Source organism: Dysidea avara, chromosome 3 (genome assembly GCF_963678975.1).
Source record: "Dysidea avara chromosome 3, odDysAvar1.4, whole genome shotgun sequence".
In the NCBI taxonomy this organism is placed as follows: domain Eukaryota; kingdom Metazoa; phylum Porifera; class Demospongiae; order Dictyoceratida; family Dysideidae; genus Dysidea; species Dysidea avara.
This window is the reverse complement of record NC_089274.1, coordinates 36336084-36355094: the sequence shown is the minus strand read 5'-3', so window position 1 is coordinate 36355094 and position 19011 is coordinate 36336084. Positions and strand designations below refer to the sequence as shown.

The following is a 19011-nucleotide window of genomic DNA, read 5'->3' as shown; positions in this document are numbered from 1 at the left end:
ACATACATTTACGCATTCAGTTGAAAGAAGTGCAATCAAAGCAAATTACACATAATTTTATAAACTACACTCTCAGCAAAAATTGATGCCATGCACATTGTAAAACTGTAGTCTCATACCCAGCTGCCAACGCACTCAGGTTGTGTGATTGAGTGCATGGGCAGCTGCATACGAGACCAGTAAAACTATAAGTTCAGCAGAAAATAAAGCCATATAACAACAGACATGCTTTTCTAGCCTTATTTACACGTTGTTTGTAAACTTGACTGCTTCGGTGTGAGATAGAAGCCAGTTAAACCCCACCTGCACTCATAGGCTATCTAATTATCAACACCTTGGCCTCAACTTCGCCTCGGTCTTGGGTTGATAACTACGATATCCTACTCGTGGTGGGGTTTAACTACAACCTAAAAAAGATAAAAATAATTTAAAAGATTATTCAACTACCCTAATAGAGCAGTCATTTCCGTAGTTTGATTTATCAAAACTTCGGATAAGTGGGGTCTGGATAACTAAAGTTCCACTGTAATATGAATAATATAATGATGAACTGCAAATTTCACTTTTGTCACAAATACACATACTGTTTCTTTTTCTCTAAATACTTACGAGTGGACCTATACTCATTGCAAATAACCACCGGAAGGTTGCTTTGAGTTGAAGGATGTATTTTCAATGTTGCGTTTAGATATGCATTCTATTAGAACTTTTGCAAAAAAGTCATGGGCGATCCCTATTATGAAACTAATATTGTGGGTCATGATACCCATTTACTTAACTAAATAGTGATGTGCTCAAAATGTAGCTCTCTGTGCACACCCCAGTTTTAATTAATTTCAGTCACATCTGAGTCAAATCCAGGTGTGACCCAGATAACTATTCAAGTCAGTGGGCATTCTGGGTCAGCAGTAATGACCTGGTTTTGACAGCAGTGAATTGTACATAAAACCTGTATTATGTTGTGAAAGCCTGACCACAACAGCTGAGAGGGCGCACGAGCTCGAGGTAGTTTACTGGATAGATTGACAGCACTTCATTCAACATTTGAGGGCAAATAGAAGGCACACACTGAAATTGCAACAGCTTATTTATACAAAAACTAAAGGAATGTTCTGGAACAGGCCAGATACACAAAAATTAAGTGCCACATAAATCATTAAAACAATTAACAATGTTCAGATCAGGTGACCCCTTTGGATGGCTTCTGGTAGCCTGTTCAATCATGTTTTTCTGCTCTCTCACACCCCTTCCCCCTTCTCTTTGTCCAGTATCCGGGAGAGGGCATCAGCATTAGTGTTCTCCAAGCCCATACTGTGGTGGATCTTAAACTTATATGGTTGCAGTGCAATACTCAATCTCATCAACCTACTATTCATGTTCTGGAATTTGGAGAGCCACTGTAGTGCTCGGTGGTCTGTCTGAATTGTAAATTCTTTTCCTATCAAGTACACAGTAAAAGCTTCCACTCCCAGCTTGATGGCCACACATTCTTTCTCGATTACTGTGAATTTCTTTTCTCTAGGGAGTAACTTCCTACTAAAGTAGGCCACGGAGTGGTCTAAGTTCTTTTCATCTGGCTGACTCAAAACTGCGCTTACCCCCACATAAGACGTGTCGACCTGTAAGATTAAGGGGAGGGAGAAATTAACATTCCTCAAAACAGGGTAAGACATCAACACCTTCTTTAACTTATCAAACTCCCTACCACACTCCACAGTCTAATTCACCCTCTCGGGCTCACGTTTCCTTGTCAAATTAGTCAGCGGCACAGCAATAGTATCATAGTTGGGAATGAAGCGGCGATAGTAACCAGTTAGCCCCAGAAATGACTGTACCTGCGTCTTAATTTCTGGCACCGGAAACCGGTCTATTGCTTGCAACTTGCTTGCCTCTGACTTCACCATTCCATTACCAACTATGTGTCCTAAATAAGTACATTCTGACATATATACCTAGCTGACACTTCAAGGGTTTGGTCGCAACAATCTACCCAACACAACTCTCAAATGTGCCAGATGGTCCTTCCAGGTGGTACTAAACACAATCAGGTCATCAAGGTAGACACTAGCAAACTGGTTCATCCTTCTAATAACTTCATCCATCATTCTCTGGAATGTTGCCGGGGCTCCACAGAGCCCAAACGGCATCATCCTGAATTGGTAGAGACCCTTGGTGGTAATGAACGCTGTCTTGTGCCGGTCCTCCTCTGCAACAGAAACCTGCCAGTACCCTTTGGCAAGATCCAAAGTGGTAATGTACTTAGCCTGACCCACCTGATCTAGGATGTCATCAACTCTTGGCATCGGGTAAGAACTCTTGGCATCGGGTAAGCGTCCAGTTCCGTCTCAGCATTCAATTTCCTGTAGTCTACACACAGCCTAATTTTATCATCCTTCTTCTTGATGATCACCATGGGAGAAGCCCATTCACTGTTAGATGGTTCAATCACACCCTCCTTCAACATCATTTCCAGTTCTCTCTCTCCACGGCATCTCTATACATATGAGGCATACGGTAAGGCCGCTGCTGTACTGGCAGTCCTCCCTTAGTACAGATGTGATGCTGACATATGGCAGTCCTTCCACACTTTCCACTCATGACCAACTTAAACTCCAGCAGTAGCTCTGACAACTGACCCTTCTGCTGTTCAGACAACTGGGAACCTATGGTGGGAAATTTACAACTCTCACCTCTCCACGAAGGTATGACATCCTCCCCATCAGACTCATCATCCTCAGCAATCCAGTAACACGCAGCCTCTGGTGGATACCACTTCTTCAACATGTTGATGTGAAACACCGCTCTCCTCTTCCACTTGTCTGGCATGTACACTTCATAATTCACTTCCCCTACTATACACAACACACGATATGGCCCTTGCCACTGAGCCAATAACTTGTTACTACTGGTAGGCAACAACACTAACACTTCCTTATCAGGCTCTAGCTCTCTCTCTGTAGCATTTTGATCATACCATTTCTTTTGAGGTTTTTGGGCCTCTTTCAAATTCTCCCTCACCAACTCTGACATTTCTTCCGACCTCTCTCTCACTAGCATAATGTGTGACAAAACACTGTGATCACTCTTCGTGCTCACTTCCCATTCTTCTCTCAAGACATCAAGTTGTCCCCTCACTTCTCTACCATACAACAACTCGAACGATGAACCCCGTGGAGGACTGAGAAACTTCGCGATAAGCGAACAACACATAAGGCAACATTCTATCCCAGTCTTTACCTTCCTTATTCACTAACTTCCTCAGCATTGCTTTAAGAGTCTTGTTGAATCTTTCCACTAAACTGTCGGTTTGTGGATGTCACGCTGAAGTCTGAATCTGGCTAATATTCAATAAATTGTAGAGCTCGTTCAGCAACTGTGACATAAAGTTAGTGCCCTGGTCAGATAGAATCTCCCTGGGGATACCAACCCTAGAAAACAGTTGTATAAGATGTTCAGCCACTGCTCCAGCCTCAATAGAATGAAGGGGAATAGCCTCTTGGTACCTAGTTGCATAATCACATACAACCAATATGTATTGATTACCTCTCCGACTACGTGGTAATGGACCCACAATGTCCATGGCTATCCATTCAAATGGTTCCTTCATCACTAGTAATGGAACTAGTGATACTCTAAGCTGATTCCCTCTAGTAGTTCTCTGGCACTCAGGACATCTCCGGCAGTATTCAGCTACATCACGGAACACAGTCGGCCAATAAAACCACTGTGTGATTCTGCTGATCGTCTTGTCTCTTCCAAGGTGCCCTGCAATTGGAATAGAATGAGCTAACTTACACACAACTTGATGGTAAGGTTTGGACAAAAGCAACTGTTCCACCACATGCCTAGGCTGCTGTTTCTTCTCCCACAGATGATACCACAAACCACCTTGCTCCACCACTTGGTTTGGTCTCATCTTCCTCAGATCCTGAATCAGTGAATCCTCAACTTGAAGCTTATGTAACTTCTCCTTAGGAATATTCAAGTTAAGGTGTCACCTTCACATGCTCTCTGTACTCTAGCATGTTCATATCGTCTCTCCCTTCTTTCTGACCTGGACTTCGTTGGTCACTTGTCTTTCTCACCACCTACAAACACATCATCATCAAACCTAAACTCGTGTAACAACACATCATCCACAGCAGACATATCCATTTCCCTTGAATTCCTATTCTCCACCTCTGCCTCCGCAATGGACACCTCTTCCTCTACCATGGATTCTGTGTTGACTGACTCCTCCACTACTTCACCACCATCTGAAGCTGCACCAACTGACTTCTCTACTACTTCTTCACTATATGAAGAAGCTTCCACATTCTCCACCCTATTCTGTTCAAACTGATTCTGTTTCAGCCTGCAAGCTTGGCTCTGGGTCACAACCATAAGAGCCTTGTCGTCCCTCTTCAAAACTCACCAGTTCTGAAACATCAGATCCCAACAACACTGAATGTGGCAGCTTGTCTGACACCGCTGCCTCCACAGAACATACTTTCCCCTGCACGCTGATCTCCACTGTAGCAACAGGGTACACCACCACATCTCCATGTGCACATTGCACAATAACAGTCCTCTCCAAACTAAGCTTCTCCTGCCTCACAAGGTCACCTCTCACTAAAGTCCTAGAACAACCAGTATCCAATACAATGTCATTAACAAACTGACCTTCAACCAATCCCTCACAGCAAAACGGCTGTCTGGCTGGTTTCCTTCTACCACGGTAGGTAACAGATTTCCTTGTCTCACAGAAGAAAGCATCACTTGGACATTGCCTTGAAGTATGTCCACGACCACCACAATTATAACACATTAATGGCTTTTCATCCTTCTTTGGTCTCTTCTCTACCTTAACTACATCTTCTCCCTTCAAGGAAGTGGAAGAACTCACCTTCTTACCACCACCACTACTGCAGTGTGTCCCAACTGACCACAGGAATAACAGCCCCCTCCTGGCACTAGTCGTCAGAGCCGGTGTCCACAACTCCGTCTTACGAACCTGTCGGTAGTTCTCTGCCAGTCTACCCGCATCTTCCTTTCCTTCACCCAGACCCTCACTTCCTCTGGTAGCACTTCCACAAACTGCTCCTTCACTAACACATCCATTACATCTCTTCTGTTTGGACAGTCCTTCATCCATTTCTCTGCCAGATCTCTGACTCTTATAACCAGTTCCACCAGTGTCTCATTCTCCAGTGGCTTCACTGTACGAAATCGACGCTAGTAGGTATCCTCATTGATATCATATCGCTGAAAAATGGCCGCCTTCGCCATGTCACAGTCTCTAGCGTCAGCATCAGTCATTACTGCGTAGGCCAGACGAGCTTTCCCAGTCAGTTAAGGTACCAGAATAGCCGCTCTGTCCACCCCATGAGCCTCAACTGCTCTCTTAAAGGTCGTCAGGAAAGCTTCGATATTGTCACCTTCAGTTAGCTTCGTCAATTTCAGTGACTCTTGCCCAACTTCAACTCAACGTGGCCTTCCCTCTGTAAGCCCTCTAATAAGTTCTTCATACTTCGCTCTGTCCCCAGCTCGCTCTTGCGCATGTTGTCTCTTCTCTTCCTCTCACTCTTCCTTCCAGGCCTTCAGCAACTCCTCCACTTCGCTCATCTCTGGATGATAGCGTTTTCCAGAGCGTAGTATACATCACACGGGTCTCTTCTGTCAACTGCAACGGGAGAAATATCCCACTCCTGTCACCAACTGTGAAAGCCTGGCCACGACAGCTGTGAGGGCGCATGAGCTCGAGGTAATTCACTCAATAGATTGACAGCACTTCATTCAACATTTGAGGGCAAAAAGAAGGCACACACTGAAATTGCAACAGCTTATTTATACAAAAACTAAAGGAATGTTCTGGAACAGGCCAGATACACAAAAATTAAGTGCCACAAAAATCATTAAAACAAATAACAATGTTCAGATCAGGTGACCCCTTTGGATGGCTTCTGGTAGCCTGTTCAATCATGTCTTTCTGCTCTCTCACATGTTTTTGTGTAGGGAATTTAGTTGATAAATGTTGTTTTGTAAATTACACTAATAGTTCCTTGTCCATCACTTACTGATCCTAATAATGGAATAATCAATTGTTCACTGGGAGATGATGGAGCTCCTTCCTATGAAGACACTTGTAGTTTCACATGTAACACTGGTTATGTGCTAACTGGTAGTGACACTAGGACCTGTCAGAGCAATGGGAGCTGGAGTGGTAGTGATGATGTGTGTAGAAGAGGTAAGCATTGTGCATAAATGTAGGTGTGATTTTTAAAATTATAACGTGCAGTTCCTTGTCCATCACTTACTGATCCTAATAATGGAATGATGACTTGTTCACTGGGAGATGATGGAATTCCTTCTTATGAAGACACCTGTAGTTTTACATGTAACACTGGTTATGTGCTAACTGGTAGTGACACTAGGACCTGTCAGAGTGATAGGAGCTGGAATGGTAATGAGACAAATTGTAGTAGAGGTGGGTAACATGTTTGTATGTATGTAGAGTATAGAGGATGTATAGATTCTGAATTGTTTCATCTATAGTTGTACAAGTATTGTCCTCTAGTACTGTAGACCAAGGAAGGGTTGATGAGGACAAAACATTGCACATTACAAACAGCTGTTTATGAGTTAATTTAATCAATTTCCAAAATGCATCTGTGAGTGCAGGCGTATACAACAGCCCAAATTTAATTATTTGTATATTAATGGATAAAACAATGTATCAAGACACACGGTAGTGTGTCGTGCGGCCCAAGAAGCCGGCGCGCCACACCCGTGAGTATATTGACAGGAAGAACGAAAACGTAATTTTCACACCTTTGTATCTCAGTGATCACTTATCCGATTGGAACCACATTTACTACACAGTTGCCCGCCAGCCAGGGGAGTCTACATTCCAAATTTGAAGGAAATCGCTCCAGCCATTTCCGAGATACGAGCTGCCAAAATTTCGTTTTTTTTCTTCTTCGTCTTTTCGCATACTTGCAAAAATTGCTATAACAAGCAAACGCGTACTCCGATCGCCATGAAATTAGGCACACAGAAAGGGAGTCCAACGGCGAATCCTAGCATCAAATTTGGTACAAATCCGATGAATGAGTCAGGAGTTATGACCAATTATTCGCGTAAAACAAGATCGATTTGTTGTCACGCCTACAGGGTAAACCGCTTCATGGAATGAGTTGAAAAAAATTGCTATGTAGATGGAGTAACCATCGTAAGAGTGCCTTTTGGCGGTTTGAAAAAAATCGAGATAAAGACCACGGAGATATGACACAAACCCCGACCTGTGTCACAATTACGCGATCGATTTTTACGAATAAAAAGTATTAGTTTTCACGCCTACTAGGCAAACCGCTTAGAGCAATGAGCTGAAAATCGGTGTATAGCTGGAATAATCTGCATAGAAAGTCCTTGCAGTAGTACAGAAGAATCGGATTACAAACCACTGAGTTATGATTCTAAAGCCAACTCCGTGTAGCAAATGCGAGATCGAGATACTCTAATAGAACAGTCACCCTAATAGAGCATTCGGCTAATTCATTTACTCTATTATAGAATTTTATTACATCACAAGTTATTCTGTAGGGAGTTCAGCTGCTAACAGTTAATCTTATAGACAGTTCAGCAAGAAGCAAGTCACCATGTGGAGAGTTAAGCAAATATATCACTATAGAAATTCAGAACATTACAAGTCACACTGAAGAAAGTTCAGCTATAAACAAGTCATGCACCGTGTAGAGAATTCAGCTACAATTAAGTCACTCTCTAGAGAATTCAGCTACACAGAATTCAGCTACACACAAGTCACTGTGGAGAGAGTTCAGCTACAAACAAATTACCCTGTAGAGAGATCAGCTACAAATAAAACACTTTGCGGAGTGTTCAGCTACAACAAATCAACCTTTAGAGCGATCAGCAATGAACAAATCAACACAAATCTACCTGTAGAGAGATAAGCTAGAAACAAATCACCCTGAAGAGAGTTCAGCTACAAAAAATCACCCTGTAGAGACATCAACTAGAAACTAGACACAATGTAAGGGGTTCAGCTACAAGCAAATCACCCTGTAGAGAGTTCAGCTAAAACAAATCAACCTGCAGAGAGATCAGCTGCACACAAATCAACTTGTAGAGAGAGCAGCTACAAACAAATCACCCTGTAGAGAGATCAGCTAGAAACTAGACACAATGTAAGGAGTTCAGTTACAAGCAAATCACCCTGTAGAGAGTTCAGCTACAAACAAACCAACCTGTAGAGCGATCAGCTAGAAACAAATCACCCTGAAGAGAGGTCAGCTACAAAAAATCACCCTGTAGAGATATCAGCTAGAAACAAATCACCCTGAAGAGAGGTCAGCTACAAAAAATCATCTTGTAGAGAGATCAACTACAAACAAAACACTTTGCATAGAGTTCAGCTACAAACAAATCAACCTTTAGAGCGATCAGCAACAAACAAATCAACCTGTAGAGAGATCATCTAGAAACAAATCAACCTGCAGAGAGATCAGCTACAAACAAATCAGCTTGTAGAGAGATCAGTTACACACAAATCAACCTGTAGAGAGATAAGCTAGAAACAAATCACCCTGTAGAGAGTTCAGCTATAACAAATCAATCTGCAGAGAGATCAGCTACAAACAAATCAACCTGCAGAGAGATCAGCTACAAACAAATCAGCTTGTAGAGAGATCAGTTACACACAAATCAACCAGTAGAGAGATAAGCTAGAAACAAATCACCCTGTAGAGAGTTCAGCTAAAACAAATCAATCTGCAGAGAGATCAGCTACAAACAAATCACCTTATAGATAGTTCAGCTACAAACAAATTACCTTGTAGAGAGATCAGCTACACAAAAATCAACTTGTATAGAGATCAGCTACAAACAAATCACCCTGTAGAGAGATCAGCTAAAACAAATCAATCTGCAGAGAGATCAGCTACAAACAAATCACCTTATAGATAGTTCAGCTACAAACAAATTACCTTGTAGAGAGATCAGCTACAAACAAATCACCCTGCAGAGAGATCAGCTACACAAAAATCAACTTGTATAGAGATCAGCTACAAACAAATCACCCTGTAGAGAGATCAGCTACAAACTAGACACAATGTGCAAATTACCCTGTAGAGAGTTCATCCACAAACAAATCAACCTGTAGAGCAATCAGCTAGAAACAAATCACCCTGAAGAGAGGTCAGCTACAAAAAATCACCCTGTAGAGAGATCAGCTAGAAACTAGACACAATGTAAGGAGTTCAGCTACAAGTAAATCACACTGTAGAGAGTTCAGCTAAAACAAATCAACCTGCAGAGAGATCAGCTACAAACAAATCACCTTATAGACAGTTCAGCTACAAACAAATTACACTGTAGAGAGATCGGCTACAAATTAATCAACCTGAAGAGAGAGCTACACACAAATCAACTTGTAGAGAGATCAGCTACAAACAAATCACCCTGTAGAGAGATCAGCTAGAAACTAGACTCAATGCAAGGAGTTCAGCTACAAGCAAATCACCCTTTAGTGAGTTCAACTACAAACAAATCAACCTGCAGTGAGATCACCCACAAAAATGCACCTTGTACAGAGTTCAGTTACAAACAAATTACCCTGTAGAGAGATCAGGTAGAAGAATTCACCTTGTAGAGAGTTCAGAACAAAGAAACCACCATGTAGAGAGTTTATCTGCAAACAAATCACCCAGTAGAAAGATCAGCTAGAAGAAGTCACCTTGTAAAGAGTTCAGCTACAAAGAAACCATCATGTACAGAGTTCGGCTACAAAGAAACCACCATGTAGAGTGTTTAGCTGCAAAAAATCACCTGTAGAGAGTTCAGCTAGAAACAAATCACCCTGTAGAGAGATCAGCTAGAAGAGGTCACCTTGTAGAGAGTTCAGCTACAAAGAAACCACCACATAAAGAGTTCAGCTGCAAATAAATCACTTGTAGAGAGTTCAGCTACAAATAAATCCCCCTTTAGAGGGATCAGCTAGAAGAAGTCACCTTGTAGAGAGTTCAGCTACAAAGAAACCATCATGTAGAGAGTTCAGTCGCAAACAAATCACCCTGTAGAGAGTTTAGCTACAAACAAATCACCCTGTAGATAGATCAGCTAGAAGAGGTCACCTTGTAGAGAGTTCAGCTACAAAGAAACCATCCTGTATATAGTTCAGCTACATTTCAAGTCACCCAGTAGAGAGATCAGCTGCAAAAAAAATATCCTGTGGGGAATAATGGGCATGTAATAAATATATGTATATAATTTGTATAATTACTAATAAAATCCAAAATAATTGAAGTATTACAAATCTTCTTTAAGTTCTTTTCTTCTTCCTGTGGTAAAGAAAAAAACACATGGGTTAAAAAAGCCCCATTGCAGTATACAAATACAAAAAGAAGTGATATCTAATCAAAAACAGCCAAGCTGTAAAAAAAGGTGCGGCCCCCAAAAAGGCCATGGTGAAAAAGATGTGAAATCCAAGGTGGCGGCCAAGAAATGGCTGTGATGGTAGGTTAATGGTTACATTTTAATAACGACAATTCAGGTGAATTTTGTGCCACTTGGTCTTGGCACCAAATTCACCTGAATTGTCGTTATTAAAATTTAACCATTAACCTACCATCACAGCCATTTCTTGGCTGCTACCTTGGATTTCACATCTTTTTCTCGGCACCAAATTCACCTGAATTGTCGTTATTGAAATTTAACCATTAACCTACCATCACAGCCATTTCTTGGCCGCTACCTTGGATTTCACATCTTTTTTCACCATGGCCTTTTGGGGGGCCGCACCTTTTTTTACAGCTTGGCTGTTTTTGATTAGATACACATTAAGCCTGAGGCCTTTCACAGTATCCATATCCTATTACACACCAATCATTGTCTAATCTAGATTTAAAAGAGTTAATTGTGGGTGCTGAGATTACAAAACTAGCTAAATCATTCCACTGATCAATTATCTGATGGTTGAAAAAATTCTGTCTTATTGAAGTTCTGGCTCTTTGTTTGTAAAATTTTAGATGGTGTCCTCTATTACTGGTGGTGGTGTTCAAGATAAAAAGGCTCTTAAGATCAACATTATAGTGATTATTTGTGACCGTCTCAGCCGACTTGTTCACACAAGCATGCGTATTGACAAAATGTAAATTTCAAAATAATTCATAGAACTACGCATGCTACAAAAAAAACTACGCAAGTTTTTAATGGACCAGTACTCAAAGAAAGAAGACTCAAATCGATTACAACTATATACCATCTTATTTGCCTGTTCATGGAGAGTTTGAAAATCTTTGTTTGGTTTGTCTAACTCCAACGATATTCGTGTCACGTGCATTTGTTTACGATGCGGTAAACGTAAACAATATTGTCATCGTTTCGTCTACCAAACCACCTTCATTTCCATATGTGCAAGTATCCACAGGGCTAATACTATACCTTGGCTGATGTGCTAATCCATGGTGAGCATTTTAAGCCAAATTGCAATGTTGGAGATTAATCCAAACGGAAGTAATGGCTGTGAACGTAAGCACCTGTAGTTTATTTTCAGTGTAGTCGCTGTGCAAATCGATTACTTTGCTCTTCCTACTGTCTAGCGCTATAATTCCAAAACTACACACCACAGAAGGATGAAACTTTGGTGGTCCATTCCTTGGACACTGCTGATATTGCTGAGTGAATAAAAATTTTTTTTTAATTGTGCGAACAAGTCAGGTTTTTTCTGAGACAATCACATTTAATATTTTGTAGGCTTTTACTAAATCACCTCTTTGCCTATGACAATATAGACAGCATAATCCAAGAAGTTCAGTGGATTCTGATATGGCATACTAGATAGACCATGTACCAGTTTTGTGGCGCAATGCCGAACATTTTCTAGTAATACAATATCCTTAATCAAGTATGGAGACCAAACATGAACACAAAATTCTAACTGAGGGTGAATATAAGGACGGTACAAAATCTTGAAAGAACTACAAGATGAAAACTTGAAAGAGCATTTTATAATGCTATACATGTGTAAAGAAGAGTATAAACAGTTTTAAGACATCCCTGTCGCTTAACCATCTTCAAGATCTTTCCTAAGTCAACACCTTATTACTGTAATAGCACTTGATATCGTGTACTGTAGGTTCATATTGTTGTTATTATTTTTACTGTTATTACTAGGCCCAGGGCACATACAACCAAGTTCAATCACCAACGGGACAACCTACCAATAAGGCAGACATGACCAGTAGAGTGTGTGTGTGTGTTGGCACATAAATGCAATTATAATCAGATGCATAAGCTTTATTGGGTATAATCAAGACAACAGCCACATGCACTCTAATATAACATAAGATATAGCAGGCCCTCAGAATTCATACTGACCAACAAACACTTAATTCGCTAGGATATTAATTTATGTAGCTATCTGTACACAATTTGTGTCCAAGGGCAGACCACAGTGATATCTGGGATAAAAGCAGCCAAGTATTTCCACTTTGTGTCACACACAACCGTTATCTGACTCATCCGCTGAGTTACATTTTTAAGTGTGAGATGGGCCGATGTGTCAAAAAATGGTCACGCGGTGTGTTGGATACACTGCAAGATGAAGTAAAATGTGTAGCAGATCACAGAGCCTTCAAAGGAATACTCATGTAAAAATGTGTAGCAGATCACAAAGCCTTTAAAGGAATACTCATGTATGGATATGGCACATCAGTGTTGTGTGGACACTGAATGGTAGCTACAGTAGTGATTGGCACTTCACAGCTACAGGAGATAATAGTTTTTTTTATTGTTACTGGGTAGTTAAATACAAACACAGTACAAACAAACAATGCAAACAGTATTACAACATGGAAGCATAATCTTACTCTGTTAATAATCTGCCTAAACGCATGTACTGGCAGCTGGCATGGTGACTTGGGACACTTACAGTGGCACCTGACACTTGTCTGAACACCTAGAAAACAAAGATTTGGGCACAAACGATTAGTAGACAAGTTAGTAGTAGATCTGCTGATGGTTGCTTGTGGTCACGAACCGGCCTTTAGAATCATGGGTGTGGTGCTGGGCATTATATAGAATTACATGTTCGTTCAAGTCATCAACACGAACAGGCATAATTATTATACATTTGTGCCTTTGTTCACTGGCGAGTCGAACCCCGGTTAGTGCAAGTTCATAGGCCTTGTAGTTTTCCCAAACATTAATTATTTATTTATTTATTCATTCATTCATTATTTACAAGTACACAAAAAAATTTGAAATTTTCAACTAGAGTAGAGACCATAGCACATCGATAAAAAGTACTGAAACAAGTTGGAGTAGTCCATGATATCAAATCACCGTAAAACAATAAGAAGTGTTATATCCCTACTGTGCTCAAGATACCATAATGGAAATCCACTGTAGGGATATAACACTTCTTATTGTTTTACGGTGATTTATTATCATGGACTACTCCAACTTGTTTCAGTACTTTTTATCGATGTGCTATGGTCCCTACTCTAGTTGAGAATTCCAAATTTTTTTGTGCACTTGTTTGTTAATTTTTTTGTAAATAATTTTATTATGACTGGTGAACCCACGCATACTGTATCTGAAATGGCTCCGCGTGCCCCAGCTATATCAATTATCGTGTGAAAAGTGAAGTATCCATTACGCTTCGTTGTCAGCTATGTTCAACCCAATTACACAGCATTTCGAATCAAGAACTGTTCGTAAAGCACCTCTACAATCCACGCATACAAAAAGAAAGAATAGTGCCGCGCACCCCAATTATATTAATTATCGTCTGAAAAGTGAAGTATTCATTACGCTTCGTTGTTGGCTATGTTCAACCCGTTACACAGCAGTACGAATCAAGAACTGTTTGAAAAGCACCTCTGCAATCAAAATAGCCACTATGAAAAATACGGACGATTTCCGTTACGAAGGGAAACCATCACGTGCTACCGCCAAATCGACACCTTTCGCTGTCAGCAAAGATGAATGGAACACAAAGGAGGACACTGGTAAGTCCATGAAGAATGCATTGTACGTACTGCGGTATGCCAAAAGGCACCTGTCGGGCCGAAGCGACGTTGAACAGTGAAAAAATCAAACCTGTAGCCTTAGCCGTTATCGAGTTACGCTTGTCTGAAGGCATCAGTCAGTTACTCAGTCAGTAGAAAATTCCGTCGAATTAATTTTTTTAAGTTCCGTAGCAACCTGTTGAAAGCGTTTTGGGTCGATCTGAAGGCTTGTTTGGGCTTAGTTTTACCTAACCAATACTGCCTCATCGTCTTCAGGGAAAATTAAGGCTGGTTTTTGGGTGATGTTATTTTGTGGGCTATGCCTACTCCTTTGTGGTCCCTACTATACAGTTACTATCGTACTGTACGATGATGTAATTTTAATCACATTTTGTATTATTCTTAGTACTTGGTTGTTTAATTACTAGGACCAGGTCACAGTACATATACCAACGTGACAACCTACCCATAGGGCATGTATAAACAATGCCATAGCCAGCACTCAGAGCAGTGGGTGTGCTGGCAGAAATGATATGCATGCATATGCAGGAAAGTTTAACTGACATCAGAAAATCGCAATACTAAAATGTAGCTTAATGAGTAACATTAATTGATTTGTTTATATAGTAGGTGTGAGATGTCTCTGAAGGTGGCTGAATCAAAAAGTAAGGCCACTATGCACAACAAGGTGGTGAACGCCAACACGATCAGCATATGACCCCAAGATGGCACAGACTAAAAGCAACGGTTAGCTTTAGGCATTTTCACACAAATTCAAATTAAAAACTTCATTCAAAACGTATTGAGGAGATGTGCATTCCATTCGAATTAAACACGTCCATGCACATTGACACGTAGTGTGCTTTGCATCAGACCAAAGAATTTCCAGACATAGTGTACAGATAATTAAATTGCTATTAGTAGTCATTTGCTCCAATAAACCGCAGGTGATAACCTTAGTGATAACGACTTGATGATGGAGTGGTTCTTACTAATATCATTTATTCTTGTGTGGACAAGTTACATTAAGATGTGTAGATTTCACTGGAGGGAGCATCGAAGACACCAGAAAGAGCATGAGCAGAAGGCAATGGCCATTGCGAGAACACTTCTTGTTAGCAGGAGAGAAAGAGAACTGGCAAAGCATCGTTGTCAAAGAAGAAGATGGTAAGCACGTGGGTTTTTAGATGGGCGTGTAGTTAGCCAGCCTTTTATAGGAAAATAATTTTACAGCTCCTTTCAAATCAGTATGGACGAGTCCAGCGAAGTTTCTGGTGTTTACCAAAAGGCAGAGATATGTTTCGTGATGCTCTGTCTGGCAGACTTGCATGTCATTAGTGAAAGAAAATTTTAAGAATGACCAGGGCCACCTTCACCATTCTATTCAATGAACTTTGACCACACCTACAAAAGCAAACCACAAATATGTGATCTCCAGTGAGTGTAGAAGAGAGGGTGGCTGTTACTGTATGGAAACTAGCAACTAATGTGGAATATCGTACACTTGCATCACTTTTTGGATTAGGAAGATCTACCGTATGGGGAAATTGTGCTGGAAATTTGTGAAGTAGTCACTAAACAGTTGTTATCATGATATGTTAATATTCCGCAAGATAGTAGGCTTTGTGAATTGGTTGATGATTTTGAAGTTTGGTGGGCTTTCCACAAGTAGCTGGTGCCATTGATGGAACACATATCCCTATTATTTGTCCTGTAGAAAACTCTTCAGATTATTACAACAGAAAGGGTTTTTATTCTATTATAATGCAAGGCCTTGTGGACTTTCGAGGATTGTTCATGGATGTTTATATTGGGTGGCCGGGTAAGGTACATGATGCCAGGGTATTTTCCAACTCTTCTATTTATCGGGGGATAGAGGGAACTTTATTACCAAGCTGGAACAAACTGATTAATGGAGTTCAGGTAAAGCTTGTACATAAATAGTGCGTGTTCATGTACATTATGTAAGTAATATGTTGTAGTAATAATGTATGTAAGAAACATGTTGTATTATTAGGTACCTCTGTTGATTCTTGGGGACCCACCATATCCACTGTTGCCATGGTTAATGAAGCCATATGCGGTAATTTCACAGACATCCCCCTTGCAAAGACGATTCAATTACCGCCAGAACAGGGCTAGAATTGTTGTTGAAAATGCCTTTGGTAGGCTGAAAGGATGCTGGAGGTGTATGCTCAAATGGATGGACTTTCAAGTAGAGAATGTGCCAAATGTTATGGCCACCTGTGTAACCATGCACAACATCTGTGAAATATATGGGGACCACTTTGAGTCTGTATGGGAAGTACCTGAACAGCAAGATGATACACACACTCACGCACTACAGGCAAATCGAAGCACGTACACAGTATTTATCAAACAATTAATGTTTCAACATTGATTTGAAAAATGTTGTTTGGAGTAATGTATACTTGTGTATTCTGCTAATATAAAATATAAAAATCACAGTATTTATCAAACGATTAATATTTGTGACTGAATTTAACAAAACCAGGCTTAGACGCACAAAGCTTCGTTAGGAGATATGGCGATTTTAAGTAATCGTTGTGTAATAACTTCCCAGTGCCTACAGCTGTGCAAACAAAATTTGCACCAATAAGTATTCATCTATTTACTAGCTATCACTGAGTGGGTGTATAAACTTCTGATACCCAACTGTTTTGGGCAGCTTTTTTCGAGCGGATAATAATACCACAGGTAGTAGTAATAGGGGCGGAGGGTGGGGGGTGGTGGGTGGGCTCAATATAGGGGTATAAAATGAAGTAAGAAGGCGAAGGGAATCCAGAGGCCAAGTTTGGGCTCTCGATGGCCCTCCATGGCCATCAAATCACTCCAAATTGACTGAGAACACTATGGCGAGCTCTCTGTGAAGTCCCAGCTCACTACACGCCATTATCACAAAGCCATTGCCAAGACCAAGTGGCACCAAATTCACCTGAATTTTCATTATTAAAATTTTTACCATTAACCTACCATCACAGCCATTTCTTGTCCGCCACCTTGGATTTCACATCTTTTTTCACCATAGCCTTTTTAAGGGCTGCACACTTTTTTTACAGCTTGGCTGTTTTGGATTAGATATATGTAACATGTTAGTTTGGCATAGCGCGTACCTTCCTGTATATCATGGTTAGATTTTTTAATCTTGTTCGACACTGTTGCCAAGTCCTGGCGAATCCAGTCTTCCAGTTCCATTGAAATACGCTGGAATATATCACGATTCCTGTGAACCCGTTTTAACTCATCCTGGACACTCTCTTGACTCCAAATGGTGATAAGTGCTCGAGTTTCTTCCGCAGTCCAAGAACCGGCCATGGCTTTAAATGCAATGATTTTATAACAGACACACTTCGAAAACGATTCTGCTTTCATTATTACACTCCTCAGCTTTTATTCAGCTTCACGCGCAAACATGTTAACACCTCACATGCACAGTTATTATGACACTATTATCACGTAATACTACTTGATTCACCTTGCGATCTGGCTTCAAACCACCACGATAGGTGGATTGAAGCAAACCAGTTTCAATGCGAATTCAATGTGGACGGAACCAATTCAAATTAATGCAAATTTAATTTGAATTAGTTTCATTATGTGGACATGCCTTAAGTGCAGTACATCAGTAGTGCGGCTGACATGTACACACTATGTGTATACACAACATTCTGAGCCATAGATGACATACTGGAGATACACATTAAAGCAGTAGTGTATGCAGCAATGTATTATTGGCAACACTGATGGTGGAAAATCATTTTATTAGCAAGCCAGATGAAGGATAAAGCTGTCCTGCAGCAACTTGGGACTCACTGTACCACCTGGAAACACTTGTAAAAACAAAGAGACACCAGTCATGAACAATCACAATAAACTCTGTTGTAACTAGAGATGCACCAGCAATGTTGCAATGGCACAGTGATCACAGTCTATATAAAATTAGCCATACACATTACACAACATATAGTAGATACTTACACATTATTGTGTATGCAACAATTCATCTTATAGATCACAGACCATTGGCAACCACAGAAAATAATTCCAGCTAGCAAGCCAGGTGAAGTGTGAAAATGTACAGAACATTGAACCAAGTATATGCACCAACTTTGCAACCTACCCATTGGAAATATATAAACAGTGCCATAGCCAGCACTCAGAGTGCCTATGGAAATGATATGTATGCATATGTACACAGGCAAGGAAGTTTAATTGGCATCAGAAAATCACAATACTAACAATAATTAATGTAACTTGCACACGCAAAAGAAAACAACAAGTTAAGTTAGCTATTGTGGTATTAATTGATTTGTTTATGTTGTAGGTGTGACACAGCCACATTAATGGCATTTTATTTTGTAAGGAATGTATCACAGTATATCATGAACTCAATATATCACGATGTGTAAAAATAGTCTCAATATTGGTATCATCTATCACGATAGCAATGGTATATCATTATATTGCCCAACCCTACTACTGAAGACCACAGCCAGACAACCAGCCAGTTCTCACCAAGTTGACATTGCCAAAAATACAATGCCAGTAGTTCAATCACAAGTACTTCAATCACCAAGTACTTCATACCTTGCGGGTTGTTGAATTATCAACCTGCAAAAGTTACACGATGCCATTCAGACTATCACATAACACACCCTCTCCTGTTAATATCCATTTGAACTCATTGGAGAAGTATATAGGAGAGGGATTGGTAGTACATTGCTTTCTAGGTGCAACAAGTGTATCAAGGAAATCATGTTCAAGACATACAACAAAGTAGAAAACATCAGAAAAAAACAGTTAGATCAACTTATGAAGCTAATGCAGCTGCTGAGATGGGACAGATGTCACTAGGTGGTGGTCACAAAAGCCTTAGGGGGTAATGTGCACAATTGGTGTTCCTTCAATATCCAAGCCAACATTTATTGACATTGAAAGGCTCTTGGGATCAGCTTTTGAAGACAACCTGAATGGACTTATG

General features: G+C 40.5%; 1 protein-coding gene across 3 annotated transcripts in view; it reads left to right on the top strand.

Moving 5' to 3' along the window:
* Nucleotides 1–19011, top strand: part of LOC136250834 (uncharacterized) — a 443931-nt gene that overhangs the window by 132997 nt on the left and 291923 nt on the right. For all 3 annotated transcript variants that reach the window (XM_066043154.1, XM_066043155.1, XM_066043153.1), the window contains exons 6-7: nt 6038–6226; nt 6278–6466. In XM_066043154.1, coding sequence (XP_065899226.1) covers nt 6038–6226; nt 6278–6466 — 378 coding nt within the window. The remainder of the gene's footprint in view (nt 1–6037; nt 6227–6277; nt 6467–19011) is intronic.